This window comes from Pezoporus occidentalis, unplaced genomic scaffold (assembly GCF_034315485.1).
Source record: "Pezoporus occidentalis ecotype Australia unplaced genomic scaffold, CSIRO_AGI_Poc_V1 ctg48, whole genome shotgun sequence".
NCBI lineage: Eukaryota > Metazoa > Chordata > Aves > Psittaciformes > Psittacidae > Pezoporus > Pezoporus occidentalis.
The window spans coordinates 5,482,386-5,506,555 of record NW_026915813.1 but is presented as its reverse complement, the minus strand read 5'-3'; the positions used below and the strand labels follow the sequence as shown (position 1 = coordinate 5,506,555).

At 36.9% G+C, this 24,170-nt stretch overlaps 1 protein-coding gene across 10 annotated transcripts in view; it reads left to right on the top strand.

The window, feature by feature from the left end:
• Positions 1 to 24,170, top strand: part of KCNIP4 (potassium voltage-gated channel interacting protein 4) — a 447,064-nt gene that overhangs the window by 331,034 nt on the left and 91,860 nt on the right. Inside the window, exon 1 of one of the 10 annotated variants that reach the window (XM_062636483.1) lies at positions 1,366 to 1,943. The exons of 8 other annotated variants lie outside the window; for them this stretch is intronic. In XM_062636483.1, coding sequence (XP_062492467.1) covers positions 1,832 to 1,943 — 112 coding nt within the window. In that variant the 5' untranslated portion in view covers positions 1,366 to 1,831. Of the gene's footprint in view, positions 1 to 1,365; positions 1,944 to 24,170 lie in introns of those variants that run through there. One more of the 10 variants, XM_062636489.1, reaches the window with a different exon arrangement.

The window sequence follows — 24,170 nt, the reverse complement described above, 5'->3', positions numbered from 1 at the left end:
CAATAAGTAAGTCTTTCACGATGAGGCAAAGGTAATGATGTATTTGGAAAGTGCAAATGTTGGGACAGTGTATTTTGTCTGATTTATTTTTATTGTGCTTTCCTCTTAGACACCAATTTAGATCTACAGGTTAATAGACAAAAGAACCAACAGTCAGGTTGAAATCATATATAAATAATACAGAAGTCATGACATTGTAGTATTAAATACCCAAATGAGCAAAATCAAAGAATATTGTTGCTTATTTATTGCCTAAATAGAACCTAAAATTAACTGAAGCCAACACATGTTTTTTTGAACAAATCATATGCAGATTCTAGTCTGCTGCCTATGTGGAAAAATCTCTGACTCCTATTATCTATTGTAATTCCATGCAGAAAGCCTACAAAGAAAAAGCTGAGAGAAAATTGGAGATTAAATTTTTCTTTCTTTACCTGGTAGTCCATAAACAATAGACTGTTAATATTAGAATTTGTTATTGTAGTGCTTTAAGATTATAATGGCTTTCTGACCAAAAAAATAAAAGTTTCCCAAGCTTGTCAAAAGTTAGTAAAAATTGTTTCTAATAGAAAGAGTTAAGCAACCTCTGTTGAATGGTTGATATTGGACATCCTTTACAAGATTGATTTTAGTGTTAGATCATATGTGTTTCTTCAGTAATAGGGGTGTCTAAAATTACATTTTCTGAGGCTTCATTTTATTCTAGTGCCTTGTATACCAGTGGACAGGATTTAGTTAAATAATTAGGCTGGGCACAATAATAAGCATTTAAGCCTAACCTCATAATGTTTATGTGCTGCATAAATATTCTTCAGAGCCTGTCCTTCCCGGTGGGTCCACTGGGTATCCTCTTGGTAATCACATTAATAAACATAAGACAACTAGTTTTATACAGACTACCCAGTAAATCAGCTGGGATCATAAGTCTCTTTTCTTTTTCCCCTGATGCGTAGCCTGGGCAAGATCTTCCCAGGATCTGTGTAAAATGCCTAATTCCTGTTCATATATATCAGTTTAGGGTTCAGCACATGTCCTTAGGCAGAAAAGCACTGTTTTGTTTTTCAGTCAATAAAAACTACACACTCCCTGGCTACAGAACGGGGGTCTGAGCATTATATGTTTCCTTGACAGCTCTGTATTTTGCTAGCTGGAGGCATTTTGCTAGCTGATGTGTATTTCTTTAATTTCCATTCTCATGTCCACAGAAGAGTCTAATTAGATTCTGGTGATGCTTAAGACAACTAAAGGACAGTGTTTTCTCTGAACGTTATTCTTTCTAATGCAGAGGGCAGTAGATTTCTGATACGCAGCATTTAGCACACGTGAAAACAGATGTCTGCCTTTAGCAAACTGCCATTGGTCAAACTTAAATTGTGCTAAGGATAGCTGGGGAAGGGCTCCAAAGCTGGGGAGACTCACAAAGCCTGGGTCTGGAAGCACTGGAGTGCAGAGTGCTGATAGCAGTGTGCTCCCTAGTGCAAGTTTCTTCTTGGCACTGACACAGGCAAGTCTCCAGCTCAGACACAGATGTTCCTCCAGCAGCTCTGAAGTACCACTGCTCGCCGGATACAATGTCATACCCAGGGGTTCATGGTCCACCTCAGCTTTCTAAGAGGACTCGCTACTGATGAAATCAAATGCTTAGAGAAGCATGAGCTGCGGGGCTTTGTCTAATATTTTGTCTCGGAGTGGCTGGTAAATCCCCACAGCTCAGTACAGCACTGCTTTACACTGCTGCAACTTTCTTCAAAGCAAACTCTTGGTAAAATCCTCTAATTTTCCTCTGATTGTGAACCAGTGTGAAGACTGGAATGATTTGCCTGTTGGAAGAATGTTGACTCTCGAGTGGGAGTCGGAGGGACTGCAAACAGTGGGTATTGTTGTGATTATATTTGCATCTCTGAAGCTGCTTCATTTGCTGGGACTGATTGATTTTTCAGAAGGTAAAGTGGTCACTCACAGTTTGTGCTCTTTGTAGGCGTGGTGTCTGATCTACTAAAATAGAGAGTGTCAGGTATAAAACCTGTGAAATGAAAAGGCTTGAAAAGTGAAAATAACATTCAGACTGAAGATCCTGGTGTGCTTCTGCTGGTTTTACTTTGTTACTGAAAACAGAAGTAGGTGATAGCATAATATTTGTATTTTACAGTGAATTTCCAAGTGCCAATGAGTTGATATTTATTAGAAAGACTGAAAACAGAGAGCATAATGCCTGTCAGTTGTCTTTGGAAGCTGATCACTGCTACAAAACTTGATAGATTCAGTGAATCTTAGTTCAGTTCATGTTTATAACACGCTTTGCTCTTCTGATTTATCACGCAGTTAGAGTTTTGTTCTGTATCAGAATCCACGTTTTAAAACTCCATTTAATAGATAAATGCAAAACTGCTACTCATGTTAAGCTTTAGGATCAAGTCTGTATGACGTCTTTCAAAAAAAGGCAGAGATGCCAACATTAAATGTAGGTATTTGAAATACATATAATGAATACATATTTTAAAATTCCTGATTACTTGCTCAGATTTCTGTCTGCTCTCTACTATATGGGTCACCTACTCTTAAAGAGGGCTTCACACTAACTTATTAGGATTTTTATTTCAGTAGTGAGGTGGTTTTCATAGAAATATGAAAATTCAGTTGTTAAGGACATCTTTTACTGACAACTTTTCAGCTTTTTTTAAGAGAACATTTAGTGTGGACTGCTCTAGTGAACAAAAGCTGTTCACTCACAGAAGCCCTTGCACAAAAAAATACTTGTTTTTTTTCAGTATGTTTGTACAGGTGAGCCCAAACCAATCCTTTTTGATGTGTAACTGCTTTCAGTCACACAGCCAAGGAGAGCACTCCAGTTTTCTGGAACATTAACTTTTCATCATGGAGTAGGATCTTTGATGGATGTTTATTCACATCATCACCTCATAAAATTGTTCAGGGTGCTGATAAAATGTGAAATCTTTAACACAGCACTTTCACAGTTACTGAACAGTTGAAATAAATCATCCTTAAAACTGTATGTGGTAAGAATGTACATTTGCTATATTACTATATCTATATAATGCATTGTTTATGGAATTGTAAAATTACTTTTTGAATTCTAAACAAATGAGTATTTTTTCCTCATAACTGATGCTCACTTTGTTTTGGTTTGGTTTGGGTTTTTTTTTTATGCTTTTGGTGTGTAGCATTTTTGACATCTAAAACACTCCACTTCCTAGAAATGTGTTAGCTTTGACTATATGACACATGGTAACAGACAAGAAAAAAAGATTAAAATACAATGTTGCTTTTTAGCAGATCTCGAATGAGATCCTGTTCTTGATTTCTGACAGAATGATCTTTCCATTAAGTCTGTGAGAAGATGTTTCATATGTTTTAAAGGATATTAAATTACCTTTTTTTTAAAAAAAAAGCCCCCAGTAGAATTTATACTGATGTTAATATAAAGAAGTTCAAGAAGATATATCATTTGAAATACAACTTTTTGTTTTAAAGTACCCATTAGTGCTACGGCATTGTCTTCACAATAATGGAATAATTCACTCAAAAGATCCGAGCAATATAAAACCAGTCTCTAAATGTAAAAAGATTAAACAACATTAAAAGGTACAGTGAATATATTTATATCATCCACAGTGTGAATAGCTTCAGTGACTCGGGGGATTTCCAAGTCCCCTAGGGCTGATTTGCACTAACTTCTCCATGCTTGGGATACTACCATCACCATTAAACAAGAATTCTACCGCAGATGATTAAGGAATATTTCATAGGGTATCAGAACTAGTGGCTTGTTGTTATTCTAGTGAATGCAAGAACAGGGTTTCTGTTGATGTACAAGCAGGACCATATTTGAATAGCCAGTGCTGCTCCTGAAACCAAAATGAGCAATTAGCCCTCCCCATCCACCCAGTGAAGGCAGGGCATGAGTCATGCGCTGAAACAAAGCTGATCCTGTAGTTAGGCTTTCTGATATCTTAACATTCTTGTCTAAATATCCCTGATATATTGACTTGTTTTGAAAATACCACAGAAGGATAGGATAAGGCAGCATGCTTGTCCTGATGTTTGCTATTACAAGACAAATAAGAGCTAAATGACAAATCATTAGTTGCTAACTTGTTACAGCTCTACTAGTTTTAGTGAGGTTGTGAAGATGCATTATGGCAATTTCTACCAGCAGATTTACTTGTCTAAGCCCAAAGCAAGAGTCACCAGAAGAAATAGGAGCAGTATTAAAGTGATCCACAGAAGCATTGTGGACTGAGTAACTGGAGTGTGTCCATCCTTCCAGTTCACTTTTCTTCTCTGTCCACAGAAGTGTAGAGGTAGCTTTAGCTTCATTGCTTTACTCTTTAATTTGTTTGTACTGTGAAAATGCAACAGCTTGTTTATTGTTTATTTTTATAGCTGTTTATAGCAAGATATAAAATATCCTATATTTTGTATTATAAGCTCTTTCAGTATTATTTTTTTAAAAGAAGAAAGGTAAAATAGTAGTACATTTTAATTGCAGACAAACTTATTCTTTAACACAACTACTGCAAATGTTCTACTCAGTACAGCTTCTTCAGTGTGCACAGTCATGTCTCCTGAAAAAATGGACTTTCAGTTGAGCAAGCAAAAAAATGGGTCATATGCTGTGCTGTGGTGGACAATCACCCTTCTTTACTTTACATAGCAAAGGAGGGCTTGGCTTGCCCTCACTCCTCTGTGGGAAATTTGGAGAATCCAGGCAATCTTCTTAGTTTTGTTACAGTGTTAAACATTTGGAAGAACAGGAAACCTGATTTGATCCCCTGTCCCAGACTAGGGACTGTGTTCGACTTTATCCATCTTCCACTTTGCAAGGAAGGAGAGATTAGAATGAAAAGCTGGCTTCCCTGTAGCCAGCAAGCTATTTCAGTTATAAGGACAGAATTAAATCAATACCACTTTTACTAGAAGAGATGAAACAATCCTTTCCCTCTCTGATGAAATTCTCCTTTCCCTCTCTTTCCATTACTTTGAAAGTTGTTTGACACTGATCAATACCTTCTCTCCAGCTTCCTTGCCTGAAACTTTTGCTGCTGGGCATCATCCCTACAAAGGGTTTGTTAGTCAGCTGGGAAGGTGCGCAATCAGAACTGAAACAAAGGATTAGAGGAGTAGAGTAGCAGCAGCAGGCTTACAGGGAATTCATCCACCAGAAACCTGGAGGGAAGAAATGGCGAAATGAAGGATTCAGCTTGCTTTTGTGTGTCCAGAATATCTGTCAAGTGGTAGCTATACGAAGAGGTTATGTAAATATGTGTGAGCAATTTTGTAAACATCAGGCGACTGCATAAATGAGAGTCTGTAAAAGGACAAACTTTGTGCCTTTTCATCATGCATTGATTATGTTTTGAAGTGTAACACCTCATACAGAAATGTTTTTCTTACACTTGTGAGTAGAATCAAACCAACATTGCAATCTGTTTTAGACCCTGCTATTCCTCCCGTTCTCCTTCTGCTAATCTCTAACAGTTTCCAGAGCTTGCTATTACATTTCAAATGTTTATTCAGATGTAAATTTCCTGACTGGCATATGGGTGTCCTACAAACTCAACATCTTTTGGCATGTAGAACCCACTGACTTCTACGTGACTTTCAATTCAATAGGTCATCAAAGCTACATAGGAATATTTGATCTTTAGTTTCTCTTACTGTGTTACAAAGCAAAAAGCAGTTCACAAACAGTTATCAATAAACATTTGACTGCACAGTCGGCTTTGAGAGTAAACAGGGTAATTTGCTGCTTTGACTAGACTTTGGAAATTGAGGAAAAGGGGGTGTATTTCCTACAAAGAGAGGTAGTTTTCTGTCTTAAGATGTATCTGCCCTCTGCAGGTACAGAAAGACCTTTTATTTGTTTGTTTGTTTGTTTCTAATCTAATTTGGATGGACCAAAGCCACCTGCAGTCCAGAAGTCATGTTAGTTCATTCATCTGTTCTGTCACGCCAACATGCTATAAAATGTGACCTCTTTCATAGCTCAAATACTTAAAAGCACAGAGAGGTCTGCAGCCATCTGTGTTAACATGTTGTTAGTTACCCTTACGGTCCAACAAAACCAATAAGGTTTAAAAAGTTGTCTTGAGTGATGTATTTTGTCACTCTTAGAAATGAATGATACAGGGAGAGACACAGTGCTGAGAAATTCTCCATTGCTTCATATTTTTCTAAGCAAAAGGACTCCCAGAAGCAAGGGAGTTTTCTCCTTGTCTACATGTGGCTGAAAAGAAACACCATAATTTGAATGTCCTACCTGTGCACTGATGCTGTGCTACAAGTCCAGCTTCCAACAGGTGGTCCCTCTCCTGTATAGCCTCTCTCAGCCAAATGGGATGCAATGTAGCATAACTCCACAATAAACAGAAAGGTAAGGAACAGACCACACAGGAGTATGTGTCCTTTTGCCTTTTCTCAGCAGCTGCTAATAACACCTGATTTAGGCTCTGATATCAGTAAGCTGCTCAGTTTTCACATGGTGAAATGACCATTTCCTACTGTTTTTCTTCTCCAGAGATAGTTAGAATTGGGGGAACTAACATGTTCTAAGTATCTATTGCCTGCCTCAAAAAATTCCTTTTCATTGATGCTGATATTTCAGTGCCAATTATAGAATCATAGAATCATAGAATATTTAGGGTTGGAAAGGACCTTAAGATCATCTAGTTCCAACCCCCTGCCGTGGGCAGGGACACCTTATGCTAAATCGTATCACCCAAGGCCTCGTCCAACCTGGCCTTGAGCACTGCCACAGATGGAGCATTCACAACCTCCCTGGACAACCTACTCCAGTGCCTCACCACCCTAACAGGAAAGAATTTCCTCCTTATATCCAATCTAAACTTCCCCTGTTTAAGTTTTAACCCCTTACCCCTTGTCCTATCACTACAGTCTCTAATGAAGAGTCCATTCCCAGCATCCCTATAGGCCCCCTTCAGATACTGGAAGGCTGCTATGAGGTCTCCACGCAGCCTTCCCTTCTCCAGGCTGAACAGCTCCAACTTCCTCAGCCTGTCTTCATACGGGAGGTGCTCCAGTCCCCTGATCATCCTCATGGCAATTCATGATATCCAGGTACTGTCAGGTTTCCATTGATCACCAGTCAATCTTTCACACCAGAAATGAGAACTAGCAATCCCTTCAGCATCAGATATATTAGCGCCTGTGCACATACACTGTTTATTTCCTGAATATAGGTAGATGAAAGGTGGTAAGTTTCAAACATTACCTTCCCAGAAGCATAATTCTTCCCTTCAGAAGTGAAAGACCTGGATTACTTTTCTTCTTTGGGTGTTTCCGCAAGCCTCTTTGTAAATCTTGACAGAGATTCTGGATTCTGGAAGGTCACTTTAGGAAAGTCAGTCTATAGAAATATCTCTAGATTGCACAGCAGGGACTAAGATTAAGTTGGTGCTTTAGGTCTAATACTGATCCAAATTGATGTAAAAATTAAGGTGCAAATTTCAGTATGCTCATTTACAAGGTCATGTCTTCTTGGATATACTTATGCTTATATTTGGGTCTGAGACAGGCTGAAACTTGCTGAAAATTACTGAATCTTGTAACCATCTCTTACACGTAGCTCAGGGTTGTTGAAGATGTTCTATTTGCTTTTCACATTTCCTCAAAGACCAGGCTCTTTCAGGTTTGGGAAGCACCATCTTGACTAACCTTCTTATGTAATAACACTAGAACATTAATATACTGAAGCTAAAAATTTTCTTTTGCTTTGCTTTTACTTTAGTGACTTTCCTATCTGAACCTGGTGATAAGATGCACAAATGACATACAAATGTAAATTAATGTGATTTACAAAGAGTAAAATTCATTCTTTCATATCAAAATCAGGGAAATCATGCATCAGCCTAAACATTTGCTTTTAGTGAACTAGGAATTAAATGAAACAATTAAGAGTTTCAAGGAAGGCTTTATTGTTTCGTGGAGTTCTTTTCATTATCTGCTTCCCATGGACATAGATACTGTTTAGATACTGTGTGAAAAGTGGAGAGAAATATTTGAGGTACTGGTAGAAACCAGGAAGATTTCTGTAAGGAATGTACTGTCTCTTCACATGAGAGTTCACAAAAGGATTAGGCATTATGGATTTTTTTTTGACTGCTTAGATGAAACGTTTCTTTTTAGCATGCACTCACCCACTGCACTAAAACTTTACTCTCTGGCTCATGATCACACAGTGTATTTGCATCCTAACTTGAAAAGAGCTCCTTCTGGCCACACTGCTCTGCAAGAACCCTTCCCCTCAATTGCTGGATCATCCACTTGGACATTTATATTCCTAGCCTTGATTTATTTTTTCTTTTTTTTTCTTTTATTCCCCCAAGAAAACATGCTAGATGATAGTCATTTTAGCCTGAGGGGTTGACTATTTACAGGCAGATAGGGCAGCTTCTCCTTGTTCTTGTCTTTGCAAAGATGTACTTACTTTTGAGCATTTTTTGAAGTTTCTTCAAGAGATGCTGTGGATTCATCTTAACAAGGTCATTCATCCAAAGTCTGGGGGTTTACTACTTTTGCACTCTGCTCCTGCTTCAGGCTCAGGCTGCTTTTAACATGTAGCTCCATATAAAATAATTTATTTTAAGATGACAGAGATTTGGTATGACAAAGTATGCTTCTGAAAAATATCTACACTCAGCTGACTATAGGTGAGGAGAGAAAAGCATTGCCTAATCACTAATGTATGTTATGGCTGAGAATCTAGAAGGCTTTACTGTTAGAATATGATATTTGCAATGACATAAATAATCATTGCCTAAAGTGACATTATAGAACAAGATTAAATATGCGCAATGATGGAATGACTGAATGAAAAAAAAATCCATAATAATGCACTGATACAGAAATAAGATAGTCACCTTTGTTCTCTTGACTTCTTAAATTATTTATTTCATGTTTGATGCAGTTTTTGACCAGTTTTTTTGACATTTAATATTAATGAGTCATGGGAGATACTCAGTGAATTTTATAGGAATTTATATATATGATTGCATGCAGACCTGTATGAAACATCAAGATTTACAAATCATTTGAATCTGTTCCATGTAATGTGAAAATAATAACATATTTTGTAAACAGGGTATAATTTAATTGTCTAGTATGCATTTTAGCTCATAATAAAAATGCTTATGGCATTTCCTTTGGGAAAAATTGCAAAAGCATCCATAAAGCTGGTTTTGCAGTCTTATCTGGATACTTAATGATGTATAACTGCTTCATCTTACTGTAGCAGTATAAAAAAACTCAAATCAGGCTGATCCATTTATAGAAATGTAATATGCACTTCCAAAGTCTGTAGTCTGTGAAGTTTCAGAAAGCCTAATGGTAGTTTGAGTGAACGTGTGTATACATATATGTGCATAAGTTGTTGAAGGAAAAGAACTAGTCTAAAATTATGTATTTGTGTATCAAATTTTAACACTAAGTAACTTCCAATGGGTATTGTATCCTAAGGGATAGGTCTGTAGGTCTGACAGAGGTGCAAGTAGGTCACTTTTAAAATTTAAAACCTAACAGTCCTGCCACTACTGATCAATCCATTATTTGTCTGTAAAATGTTACTGCTGAATTGTCTGTTTCCATAATAAAATGACAAGCTACTGTGCAGGTTATTTTATAGATGCTTGAAAGCAGATGGAAGGATTCTATACATGCATCTGTGTGATTTTTGGTATGTATGTAGCTGAGCAGACCTTGAGTATTTCTGACAGACATCTGCCCATTTTTGGGGTACATTTTCAGCCTTCCACTAATCAATTAAGAAAGAATGAGTTATGTCATGTAAAACAAATCTTTGTTCAAATAGTGCTATTGAAAGTTAGAAGGAGGGATACTGATTGAAGTTCACTGAAAGGAGTCAAATGAAAATTAAGTGCAACAGTTCAGTGATTGTTTCATGATGCTCCTGAAGAAGGTTTGTTACTTGCAGACAAAACTGCTGGATTTGAAGTGGGAGAGTGATATTAGAAGAAATGGTTGAGAAATGAGGGAAAAAAAAGTGTAGTTTGATTAGTGATCTATCACCAAATAACTAAGTAGCAAGGTAAGGAGGGCCTCAAACTTTTTAAAATCAGAGTGAATAATTAGAAATTTAACTAGAAGGCTCAGGAGTTTCCGTGAATAGCCTTTCCCTATATTTTTCATGTAGTTCGAGTTGCTTATAAGGTGTTTCATTATTTCTCTGTCAGACAGATACCAATTGTCAGCAACTTCAGTTACATGATTAAGAGAGTCACAAATATTAAGAAAACTGAGTTAGCATTCAGGATCCCTCATCTTTCTTTTCTGAGCTTAGCATATCTTCTAGAAAATACTGAAAATTTTACTACCTAACTCACTGCCTGTTGTGAGAGTAAATAGATTAAATGTTGCACCAGATGCTAAAGTGGCTAAAGACATTCAAGTGTTGAGAGACACACATCGATAGATCTCTTTTTGTCTCACCGTCAAAACTAAGAGCCCAAGTCTGAAACTTGATCATGCTGTGCAGTAGTTATAAACAGCTTCAACCTGTTGAGACTTCTTAACAAAAGGCACACTGAATCCAACTAGAAATGTGTTGGCCTAAGTCAAAAAGCAAGACTTTATTTTTGACTACAAGTAGTATATACTTTCTTGTAGATAAAATAGTCTCATTTCAAATTCCAGTAAAAAGCTGTTGTAAAATAAATTACAGTAAGATTTTTGGTAGCATAGTATCTTAGGTTGTTCTAGTGTATACTTTCTTCAGTTATAAATGCTTCATATCACCTATTCTTGTAAAGACAAACCTTGCAGTTTCATCTTTATTTGTTATGAGCAATATAATTTATTTAAACTGGTATGTATATGTATAGAGAGGAATGCACTCCTTTATGAGATGTATAGCATATAGAATACATATACATACATATGCAGTGAAATATAAATGGAAAATAGTTTTAGATTTCAACTTATGGTGTATTAAATACAAGTAAATCAGTTTGCAGTATTTGACAGACTGCAAATTTAAAAAAAAATTCTTTGCTGATTTGTATTTCCTGCAAAATATTTCAAAATACAGGCCCTATTTATTAACTTACTTAAATGAATAGTCTTTTAATACAACATATTTGTAATATGGATGTACAATTTATTTCAGCACAAGATGCTCTTTTGTTATTAAAGTGTGGCTTTCCTACATGCTTCTTTTTTCCCAAACATAAATATAGTTAATTTTAATTTGAACTTGTAATATTATAAATAATAAGAGAAGGATTTTTTTTACAGTTTAACATAGCAGAGAGACTCTTCCTCCTTATGTTCCAATAATGATGCACTGCAAAAAAATATTCGTTTGTTATATTTCAGTAAGTAATATGATTTATATTGCTAAAAACAGAAATGTTTCCAGTTCTTTCTCCCTCTGGGCAATTAATTACTTAAGTCACTAAATGGAGCTCAATCAATTAACTCACAGTAATCATTTTGGGACTTAGTTCAGCCCCTGATCCTCAGCTATGTCAGAAAACTGTAACTTTTCTACTTGTTTTTCTCCGATGAATAAGTCTAATGCATTGTCCTATATACAGAGGTTATACTATCTAACAGAGGTTATGTGTCCATAACTTTATTCTCTCAGCAGAATACTGTGCATGAAATAGCTCATTCTGAATATAGCAATCAACACAGAAATATGGGCTGTTTTTGTAAAAGTAGAGAATTCCAAAGTAATACCAATAAATGGATGCTTCACTGGGTACCCATATACTACTGTGAATTTTTGCTCCTAGCTTTTTTCCAAGTGGAGATAAAATTGCTGAAAATGGTGTTATTAAAAGCTTTTATTCAGATCTCTTTTATCTGTGCCAGGTTAAACAAGAATCTCATGGACGAACGCTTGAATAGAAGCATCTGAAAACTCATAATTAAGTAAAATCTTTAGTAGCAAATTCTTGCTTTTATGAATTTTACTAAATTGTGCAATTTTGTATTATTTGTATTAACCACAGACAGTAATCACATCCATTTCATTGGTTATTATTTTAAAAATAAGAAACTTTCTCTCTAAAGGCTTTACAGTTCAAGGGCTGTTTCTAGTTGTACTGCTTTAGAAGCAGCCAGAGAGAAAGCTGGTGACTCAGTCTCATTTTTACTTCTCTGCTGCTGAGAAGGAACAAGTAGCAGCAGGTCAATATTTATGGCAGCTCAAGTTGTCACTCTGCATAGCATCCTAATCATGGACATCTGATGGGAGGAAGAGAGCGGAGATTCAATGCAATGGTTACATGAGTAGAAAGCAGGACAGAGCAGGTCCTCAACTCTTCTCCAGAGTTGGGGAGGTGATGAATGACCTGACATCTGCATGCAACAGCATGCAAAGGCAACTGGACATTTTGCGTGTGCTATATAGAAGGGTCACAGCCAGGCCCAGAGGAAACAGAAACACATTTTGAATGCAGTTTTTAAAGAGGGCTTAGAGCTATCATGGGTTAATTCATTAGAAGAGTCAAACACCTGAGGAACTGAAAGGAAGGAATAACAGCAGGGTTTGTTAAGGAACTGGTGATGTTAGAAGTCTTTTAAGAGTAAGAAAGATTGGAGGACAAATACAATAGGCTTCACAGTTCACGACAAAGATAATGATTCTTATTTACTGTATTGGGTGATAAGTGAACATTTGAAAACTTTCAAACAAAGAAGCCTGGATTTGGCAATATGGGAATAAAAATAAGGATGCTGATTTTTAGAAGTGTTGAACTGTGACAAATTGTGGTGCATTTCAGAACAAACTTTTCTGAAAATTAGGCCTCCTCAATTCAAATTCCTAGATATTAATCTTTGTGACCTGGTTTAGGCATCTACATTTGAAAATGCAGTTTAAGCGCTGGTGGTTTTTTGCATGCTATTTATCCTCAGAAGACAATTATTTTCTTTTTATGGTGTTTTAGGACTTTTACATGATCAGTCTCATCAGTGAGATGAATCCAGGCAGGCCTGTGGTTTGGTGTGAAGTATAGTGAAACCAGATGGCCAGGAAGCTGCCTGGAAACTATATTAAACCACTTCCCACAGAGAAAACAGTTTTTATAGACTTGTTTTTTGAATAATCTCCCTCATTCTTATTTCTATAAAGACTAGTCTTACCCTGCAGGCAGTAAGAAATATTATTTAACACCAAGTGATTTACAGTGTATTACTACTGTACTACACAGTTGCACATTTCTGAGAAAAAATTGATTTAATAATAGTTTTATTACTTTAATCTTATTATAATTGAATTCTTAAATTAGAGCATTGCTTCTGCTTTGGAATGTATTTGAGAATAGTTAAGAGAGTCTAATTCTAAAAATGAATGAGAAAAAAAACATATTGTCTTGGTATTTTAAAACGTAAGCGATATAATTCATATTTTCTATTGCTTTCTTCTCAGTTGTGCTCTTTCTCTGAGATGAAATTTTAGTTCCTAAAAAATTTTATAGAGAATTTTGTCATAAATCTTTCTGGCTTATTATGTGTAGGAGGAAGGAAGAATAAGCTTGTAAGTTGGAACGGAGTTTTTATTTCTTTTCCTTTAGCATTTATGGAGAGAAACTGAAAATGCAACCTTTTGACAGGGCTAAAACTCAGGAAATCTTGGGTGTGGTAGGAATGTGAATTGACAGAATATGGTAAAGTTTCACCTGGTTCAGTGTTTTCTGACTGTCTTATTTAATATCTGTTTTCATATTTGAGAAATATTTTACATTCAAATCATGTTCTTCATTGCCATAACTTGCAAAAAATAGTGTTACCAAAAAAAAAAAAAAAAAAGGAGGAAATGAAATGAATTAATTTCAAATCTTTGCATTCCTAGCCCAAATGTATTCTTTTAACATAAATTTATCCTCTAGGCATCCTAAGTAGTTAGCACTTTTCAAGATGAGACTATGGAAGGTTCAAAAGCAGACAGACGTACCAGACTCTCTTTATACTGGGTTTCAGAAAAGCTCTGTAGAGGGTAGCTCCTAATGGATAACGTTTTTGTGAGAATCTGCCTCTTGTGAAATTTTTACCTACATCTGTCTGCCTAAATGCAGTAATAGGGTGGAAAGCTCTTTGAAAATAAATATACAAAACTTATGCAGAAGTTAAGTCACAGAGAACTGTTTAATACCTCAGAATAAGTCATAAGTTGGATTTTTATAGTGCCTTAACTTTGTATTCTTCTATAAAAGCATGAATTGCACCGATATTTCATACAGCTATATATGTATATGACTCCTTTCTTACATCTTTTTTCCCAGTTAATAAAATTACAGTTTCTGAAATATGGCTTTACAATGACAACAGAGAGCAACCTGAGTAATTTGTATGTATAGTAATTTCATGACAGTTAAAATGAGTTCCTGACACGTATGCTTAGCAAGTTTGCCAATGACACCAAGCTGTGTGGTTCAGTTGATATGTTGGAGGGAAGGAATACCATCCAGTGGGACTTCAACACACTTGTAAGGTGGGCTGATGCCAACCTCATGAAGTTTAACCATGACAAGTGCAAGGTTCTACACCTGGGTCAGAGCAATCCCAGGCACAGCTACAGGCTGGGCAGAGAAGAGATTCAGAGCAGCCCTGCGGAGAAGGACTTGGGGGTGTTGGCCAATGAGAAACTGAACATAAGCAGGCAGTGTGCGCCTGCAGCCCAGAAAGCCAACCATATCCTGGGCTGCATCAAGAGGAGCGTGACCAGCAGGTTGAAGGAGGTGATCCTGCCCCTCTACTCTGCTCTCGTGAGACCTCACCTTGCGTATTGTGTGCAGTTCTGGTGTCCTCAACATAAAAAGGACATGGAACTTTTGGAATAAGTCCAGAGGAGGGCCACAAGAATGGTCGAGGGACTGGAGCATCTCCTGTATGAAGGCAGGCTGAGGAAGTTGGGGCTGTTCATCCTGGAGAAGAGAAGGCTGCGTGGAGACCTCATAGCAGCCTTCCAGTATCTGAAGGGGGTCTATAGGGATGCTGGGGAGGGACTGTTCATTAGGGACTGTAGTGATAGGACAAGGGGTAATGGGTTCAAACTTAAACAGGGGAAGTTTAGATTGGATATAAGGAGGAAATTCTTTCCTGTAAGGGTGGTGAGGCACTGGAATGGGTTGTCCAGGGAGATTGTAAATATTCCATCCCTGGTGGTGTTCAAGGTCAGGTTGGACGAAGCCTTGGGTGGCATGGTTTAATTTGAGGTGTCCCTGCCCATGGCAGGGGAGTAAAATTAGATGATCTTAAGGTCTTTTCCAACCCTAATCATTCTATGATTCTATGCTTTGGGTAAATAATTAATAATATCTTTAAATGTGTACATGAAATTAATCATATAACATGATATTTTTAACATATTAAGGGGGACATATTCTGTAAGTAATGAAGAATGTAAATGTATTGCTTATTTACTTTGTATAGTGCTATGATTGTTTTCTTGCAATAGATGTTGAGATTTTCTAAGAAACTATCTGGTTTTGCCGATTTATTTTTTTATTTGAGTTGCAAATTTCTTCTAGCCCCCAAATGCAAGTGTATAATCATAGTTTCAGCTAGCAATCAGCTGCTTCAGCTTGTTTTGTGGAAGATCAAATGACACTAAGTGCTCAATAACTAGATTTTGTTTAATGTGTGTCAGGAATTTGTCATTCAACAGCAAGATAGAAAGTATCTCTGAAAGTGCTATTCCAAATTAGAATTGAAAGTTTAGATACTTTTCTTCAGTCGCTACAGGTGCCATCCTGTGATTCTCAGAAATGCCACATTTTATCAATTACAAACAAGAGGAGGATGGGAATAACCTCTGAGTAGCTTAGTGTTACCTTATTTCTTGTTTCTGTTAAAGGCCAGGTTGTTATACTATAGTGAGAATGAAAATTCATTTAAAAAAGATGAATTTCTAGATGTCATGGTAGCAGATAACATTTTTAATGAATAAATGCAAGTAACATTTTTTGATGCTACATTTTTTGATTCTTTACCCTCCTGAAAGTAGTAAGACATTAAAAAAAATAAAACAAAAACAGCAAAAATTAGTTCAAAGTTTTGTGATTCACAACTGTTCCTGGAAGGGAAGTATTCATGAGAAAAATTGGACTGGGATTAACTAGAGAGATTATACTTTACAATTATGACTGTATGATAAAGTACTGGATTGTGAAGGTGTGATATGCAGTGGAAGCATAATAGATTTAAAGGAGAAAAGCAGGGCTCAGTAAGCACATGTATGTCAAAGACATCATAAGTCAGTCACATAGTTTAGGACCATACTCAGCAATCTATTTAAGATGTAGAAGTTGAGTCAAAGCAATCTGAAGACTGCTTACAGAATTCTTTAATAATGATTTATTTTGTTGTTGTACACTGCAGCAGAAATTAACAAAAGCTGCTTGGAACAAGACCGATCTAAGTATTGTAAATGATAGCCACCAGGACAATATTTGTCTACAGATTTCCGAAACACCACTAGGGCCTCTAATTAAAAAGTATCACATAAAAAGGAAAAAAAAACCTATCATTATTAATCTCCAGAAGCAAGGCTATTTAATTAATTGTAGAATAAAGGTCATTGTCAAAGCTAACTGAAAAGGCATGACTTCTGCCAATATTTATTGGATTAGCTTCTCTGTTTTCTCTAAGCATGGGGTACTGCAGAGTGTTGCTTCCTTATCTTCCTCTAGCTACTCACTGGCTGGATCTGCAAGGCTTCTTTGTACCCATTTCAAGCTCTATCTTACCACACTTAAACGTTTAGTCTAACACTGGCTCCATATGGGAAATAGGCAACCACACCACTGAGCAGTGAGCTTGGGCGTATGACAGTGCCCGTGGTGTGTCTCTGGAGACAGATAACCTCTTTATTCCCCTTTTACAATATGCATTTAAAATACATGCAGTGCCATGTAACACTTCAGCACCAATGCAATTTTCAGACTATTAGGAATAATATTTTCAGTGTAACGGAAATGAACTTCAGGTTAAATCCCCTCTTATTATTCCTTCTGCAACATTATTTTAAATTATGGTAATACACACTGAGACACTGTACCTGTCACATTCAAGTGAAGGCACTGAACCATATGCCGGTTACTTTTTTGGATAGCTATTTCATGTAAAAGCTATTTTTAACAAGAAAACACATTTGTGATAGTTCACATTATATATTGATAATGTATAGCTACTTGGATCCAGTCCTGAATTTTCTGCCATTTCTCCATGTAGAACACTTGATGATAATTTTCATTGTTAAAGTCACCAGGAGTTTAGAATACATAAGAAATTCAGAATGAGTCATTGTTATCAGCAAAACAATAATCTTCAGATAATATGAATAAATTGCTGTTTCTCAAATAGTATAAAGGTCAGCTTCTACCTGTATTTTACAGAGTGAAATTATCTGCTTGCTACTGTTAGTTTAATAAGACCTATTAATAATGAAGAACTTTTTTTGAGAGGAAAAAAAATTAAATGTCAAAGGATTTTCAGTCTCCTTTTCAATTTTATCTGTTCACAAATTGCCTTCTGAGAATGAGACATTTATTGACATCAAATTGTAACTGCCTTTTGGTTTTCATTTGGTTTTTCATTTAGTTTTTTTCTACTAGCACGTACACAGTAGTTGAAAGGCATTTCTTAACCAAGCTGCTGTGTCACAATGGCCAACTGTTATAATCGCTGTGGAGAAATCTACGTTTCTGGGCAATTCACTTGTAGTAAAATCACCTCTTGGCTGCTTTTGCAACCTTTAATCTCCCTTGCTCATGGCTAGCAGAGAAAAATAGTTCAGCAAAGGTAATTGGTTTTGCAAGGCTCTCCCAGCTGGAACATGGAGGCTGCCACCCTGCCACCCAGACTTTCAGCCATGCAGAGTACAAGCCACTGAGTACCACAGTCTAAAAGCAACATGGGTGAGGCCACCTCTGACAGCTGACAGATAGGGACAAGTTGAACAACATCCTAGCCCTAAATTATCATAGTGAAAGTCTCCAGGAGCAATGTGAGACGTAGGCACTAGTCCTTTCTCAAGACTCACTGGCAGGCTGTCACAGCTGGGCTATCTGGGGATGGCACAGCTCTGCCTAACCTTCAGCAGGACACCTCTTTACCCTTTCCACAGTAACGAAGTGGCATCTGCATTCCCAGGGGAGGAATTGCCTGGAGAACCACCATGTATGTGTCATGGAAGCAGACAGCCAGTCTGGCAAATAACTGAATCTTACTCCCTGCCTCTCTGTAAAAGACATTATTCATTTTCCCATCAGATTTTGTTAAGAATTTGAACTCTTTTAACTGACTTGCTCCCATTGTCCAGTTTGCTCTTTTAATAATTTTAATCCATTCTCCTGTTAGTTGTCTCCAATAAAGCAAACGGAATGCATACTTCCACAATTCCTTCTCCATCATCCTTCTAAAATGAAGCTTAACATTAATATTTTCACACTTGCCTTCAGATTTAAAAAAATTGAGCCTAAAGTTGGAAAGTAAATGTCAAATGCCACCTGTTGTGGTTTAAACCCAGTCAGGTAACTTGTTCACTCACTCCCAGTGAGTGGTACCGAGCTGACAGCAATCGAGGTCCGTGTCCCCCTCCCCACCGGGGTTCTCCCCCACTCCCAGAGGAACGGGGAGGAGGATCGAAAGCCCGTGTCCTTCCGGGTAACTCCCAGTCACCCCCCACCCCGGGCATGACGTGCTGTGGTATGGAATACCTCCCTGGCTAGCCCGGGTCAGGCGCCCTGTCTCTGCTTCCTCACAGCTTCCCCTCCTCCCTGGCAGAGCATGAGCCTCACAAAGTCCTTGGTCAGGGTAAACATCACTTAGCAACAACCAAAAACATCGGCTTCACCAACACTGTTCTCAGGCTGGAAGTCAAAACACAGCACTGCACCAGCTACCACAAAGGAGAAACATGACTGCTACTGCTGAACCCAGGACATTATCCACCCCTTATTCCATACCATTCACGTCGTGCTCAGATCCCACATTTTCAATACACCATCGCTCTCCCATATATATACATCCATATACATACAGACCAAGAGGAAAAAATCATTTTCAGAGTGCATGGGTAGTGCTTTCTCCACCCTACCACTTCTTCATAAGAAAGATATTTCAGATCAGCATCATCAAGCCTTTAACAACAGTGAACTCTGTGGATCTTGACGGAGAACAGGCCACTGAATGCACTTCACCGTATTACCTGAAATTCGGATGTACTACGCTTTTTCCTGTTCACCTGCAAGCTACAGCATTCCCAGCATAAGAGTATCTGAAGAGCAAATTCCTCTGCGTGGAGCCTTGGCACGGATTCCTGATATCCCTTCAACAAGCCCCATAACTTTTCCAAGCCAACTTTGGAATAGCTGGATCACTGCTTTTAAGCTTTATAGTTATGCATGGGAGTCGTCAGCGTTAGCTGTCCATTCGGTGCAACTTCATTCCCATCATCTTCCAACAGCCCCGAAACTTTGGCCTCAATGAACACGGGTGGTGTAGCTGCTGTGCTTGGAGCTGGGGTAACCGCGCTGTCTGTTGCGGTTGAAGTTTGAGCAGCTGCTGTACTTGCCGCTGGGGTAGCTGCGCAGTTCATTGCAGCCAAAGTTTGAGTAGCGACTGTTGCTTTGCCCTCAGATCCGCCGACATTCTTTTCCTTTTGAAGGTGCTGGATAGTGTTGAACCTTTCGACTTCACCAACACTGTTCTCAGGCTGGAAGTCAAAACACAGCACTGTACCAGCTACCACAAAGGGAAAAAAAAACCATGACTGCTACTGCTGAACCCAGGACACCACCGAATGCAGCATTGCAAGACAGCCTAAAACAGTTCCTGTTTCAGACTCTTGTAAAGCTAAATCTTAATATAGTCTGAAATGTCTGTAGATAAAAAAGGCAATCCTAGGAACACCTGGTAAAGACTTTTCAAGAATCAGGTTTTTTTAATCTCTCATGCTTTTACAGGTTTCAGAAGAGTAAATTCTTGCTGTGTTTATTTCTCTACAGTGGACCCCCCAAAATGAATGTTCTACTTGACTGATGTTTTGTATAAATTAATTGGTTATTGCATGTAGCAAAAGAAAACAATATATGAGGAAAGTAAAGTGAAATACTTCTGCTCCTCTTTAGCAATATCAATTATTTTGAAAGAATTTCTTACAGAATGACACAATGCATTTTCTACCAGGCTCTTCGGAAAAGGCTCCAAAAATTTCCGCCTGTTCTAACTCTAAATATTGATCTGTTTTCCTGGGGATTGCTGACAATAAATCTTCACCTGTATATCCAGTCTGTAGTGGTCACATGCTAAGCAAAAATTACTCTTCTATTTACTGCACTGCTACTAAATGACCGACCACCTTTATGGTTTTGTCCTAGTTAATCACTAGTGTTATTTCCTTAGTACTGCAAAACGCCCACAGAAACTGCTTATCTCTGGGTCAGTGGAATTCTTCCAACCAAAAAAATGATCACTTGGCATGCTAAGCTTTCTCCTGACATTCTCAGTTTTATGGGTCAAAATTCTTGAAAGGCCATGAAATTCAAGATCTTCAAGGAAAAATGTATGTTTGTCCTTGTACACATTGTGGGGATCTTCCCGCTGTATCTACAAAATCAAGTAAAAAGCAAGCCAGATGTGGGTTCATTTTACCTTACTTTCCTTATTGAGAGTAAAACAACTTCTTTAAAAATTAGCTTCAATTTTTTTTTTTTTTTAAAAAAAAGGTTCTTTTTTCAACTTTTTATAAAAGGAGTTGCAGCAGATAAACTTGAGCAGGTTTTGGAAGGGGTACTATTTTCAGTTTACTTTTTATGCACTTGCATCTTTTTCTTAGTGCTTCTGCACAGATTTTGGGTTGACAGTTATACTCTGAGCAAGCTAATTCTTTAAATTCTTAAATTCTTAAATTTAGATCCACATTTTAACTGTTAAATATCCATTTCTTTTACTGTGGCTAAAAAGTGAAAAGGGAAAAAAAAAAAGCAAAATGTGAACTTCTTTCTGTGAAGGATGGTGTTCCATATGGAGTATAACTCTCACAGTGAAGCAGTGTCCTGTCAGCTGGTCTGTTATTCAGAGTTCTCTGCTGGGGATTTTTAACTTCCTGAAAATACAGATAAGAATGGTGAAAAATGAGGTTTGGCTCTCTGACAAATTTAATCTGCATCATATTTTCAATATTTGAGTAAAATATGAAATATTAGATTGCTCTTACATCCTGTGTAGTAAGAATAAGAAAACTAACTCTGAAAACAGTAAGATCTAATTTAAAACTATTTACTTATACTGGACAGGGGATTGCAAAAGTCTGTGTAGTTTAGTTCCTTTTCTTTGAGTCCATCTGGAATCAGGAAGTCAGTACAACCTCATAACATAATCTATTTGTATTAAAGGACTTGAAAAAAGATTTTTTTTTTCATGGCCAAAATTTTTCCTTTCTCATCAGAAATACAGCATACACACATAAAACTAGGCTTAATCTATAATGACTCACATGCTTGATTGATTGGCATAATCATGATGTAAAGTCAATTTTCACAGGATTTCTTTTCAGTTCACAGACTGAAACTATTCTGGAGCTAGAATTTAATTTAGATCCTATTTAAAAAAAAAGTTTCCAGATTTTCCTGCAGGGTTTCTATTTAACTTTTTCTAATTCAGATTTTTTTCACTGTTGATTAGGTTTTTTTTTAATGTTTCCCTATTGCCTTCTAACTTCAGATTCTCAAATTAATACTTCAACCAGTCCAATTCTTGTCTTTGGGAAGACATTTCCTTCATGTTGCTTAGATTTTATTCCCTACTATCAGTTCAGGCTACTTGTGTGCAGCCTACTGCTGAGAAAATCCTGTGGATCCTTGGCTTCCTTGCCCAAACCTTTGAAGGAAAGGAGTTTCTCACAATTTCTACAGTGTCTTTGTGAACCTCAGTTTCAAAGATTTACAGTAATGGCCAAATTTTAGTAGCTTTTAAAGGGGAGTCCAAAGGTCCATTCAAGTAACAAATTTAAACAATTTCAAAGCTGACATAGTCTGACAAAGGCCTTCAGGAACATTTTAAGTCAGGAAAACAAAGCATATTTTCCTACTAATGGGAATAACAGAAATGCTTTTCCACAGATCAGGGAAAATTATGGGAAATCTTAGTTCAAACACCTCTGGATTTTTAAAATTAGAGTCATAACCAAAACCAGGGTACCAGAATGGGAATAATAATAACCAATAGCTTAGTCATGCATGAATATGCAAGTTAACTGATCTGCTTTTATATATAATGCAACAAATAATTTGTGTATTTTCATAAACATTGCTTCTTTCTCTCACTCATCTCCTATCCTTTCTATAGAAGAGACCTCGACTGTTATCTGTCACAGCACCATTTGCAAATCTCCCAATGTACTACAGCCCAAAGGAGATTAATATCTCAGAAAGGCGATAGAGTATGCTGCATTTTAAGCTTATATAAATGTGTTTCAAGGGTACCTAAGAGTTTGTTGAGTTGTAACCCTTCTCATTTATTCAGTACTTTATTGTGTATTAGGAAACTGCACAACCTTCTAGTGTAAGGTTATGTTGGACTTTTTGCTCATTTGAAGAATTAATATTTAAAGTTTCTGTCTAAAGCACAAATATCCAGCTTCACTTAAGTACTGCTGGAGATACTGGTAGTGGGACAGACATAACTAAAATTTCCAATTTATTTATAAGTGTTGCTCATTGAAAATACTACTCAAGGAAATTTACTGTATTGTGATGATTATATGTGATGCAACATCTCCATAAATAAAGAAATAATTGAATATAGTATACAGGGTCCTTTATATGAACACTTATACAACAAACAGTTACACTTAACACTTATAACACAGACAGTTACAAATTGGAAAGTAATTATTTTACAAGTTTTGCTTTGAGAAAGGCCAGACAAAATTGATTGATTTAGCAAGAAGCAAACTTTTCCCATGGAATAAATTCCTGTTTTTTTTTATGATAAATGATAAAAATGCTGAGAGGAACAGTGCTGAGAGGAAAAGTGCTCACAGTGCTGAGAGGAAAAGGGTCATTAACCCTTCTGGAGCAGTCTGCAGCTACATTTTTCGAGCTTGGAGGTTATTCTAGCTACAGCTGACAAGGTAGAAGTTATCTTGACTGTCATGATTTCACTTCTTTTCCAAAAGATTTTATCAGTAATATTTGTCAGTAAGCCAGGTAAAGCTCATCTGTTTGAGAGAGAAATCAGTTACCCTCACTCAGGGTCAACTAAATTTTGGAATTTATCTGCAGCCACAAGTCTAAACCTAATTTCCTGGGAGCTTTCTATCAAACTTTAGGGTATGAAGCCATAGTAACTCCTTGTTGTTAGATCCCTTATGGTAAACAAGTAGATGTTCCCCACTATACAGGTTTTTAATGATAATAAATTCTAACTTTTTTTGCTCACGAAGTTCCTATTTACATTGAAAAATTGGTACCTTATTTATTTCTAAATATACTTCCACACATTACAGGAATCACTCTAATAAGAGTTATCACCATGGCTCGCGTTTATGATAATGTCTCAGCTTTGTGAACTTGGTCTGTTCTGTAAATGTTTGTTACAGTTAAAATTAGTGGTGTTGAAGATTGAGAAAGTGTTTGAGAGTGATGTAAAGAGATGTATTGTCTTTTTTTCCCAGCTTCATTCTTCCTGTCTACATTAAAAAAAAAAAAAAAAAAAAAAAAGACTGGATGTCAGACTGACATTTTCAGTTGATACCATAGTAAATCAGCCAATAAAATGCATTGTGGTTTTTCTGATTAGTGTTTATAAAAATATTGTGCTTGAACTTTTAATTCCAGATCAGAGCGTACTTTTGTCCACCCTCAAAACGGGTACCATAGCTTTTTGTATGCTAAAAGTGTTGGAAATAATGTGCCTCAGATGTGACTTAGGTCATTTGTATGGCCTTGAAACTCTTCATCTGACGCTTATCTTTATCAAAGCATTATTTACAAACAATCTGATGCTGCAGGGTGCTAAGCACATTTCATTTGTACAGAAAAATAATTACATAAATGCATAAATTAAAAGGCTGTTATTACCATTAATGTCTGTGCACTTAAAAATCAGTTGAATGCACTGTGCTTAAACTTGGACAAAACAAAGTTAGGATATCATCAGAG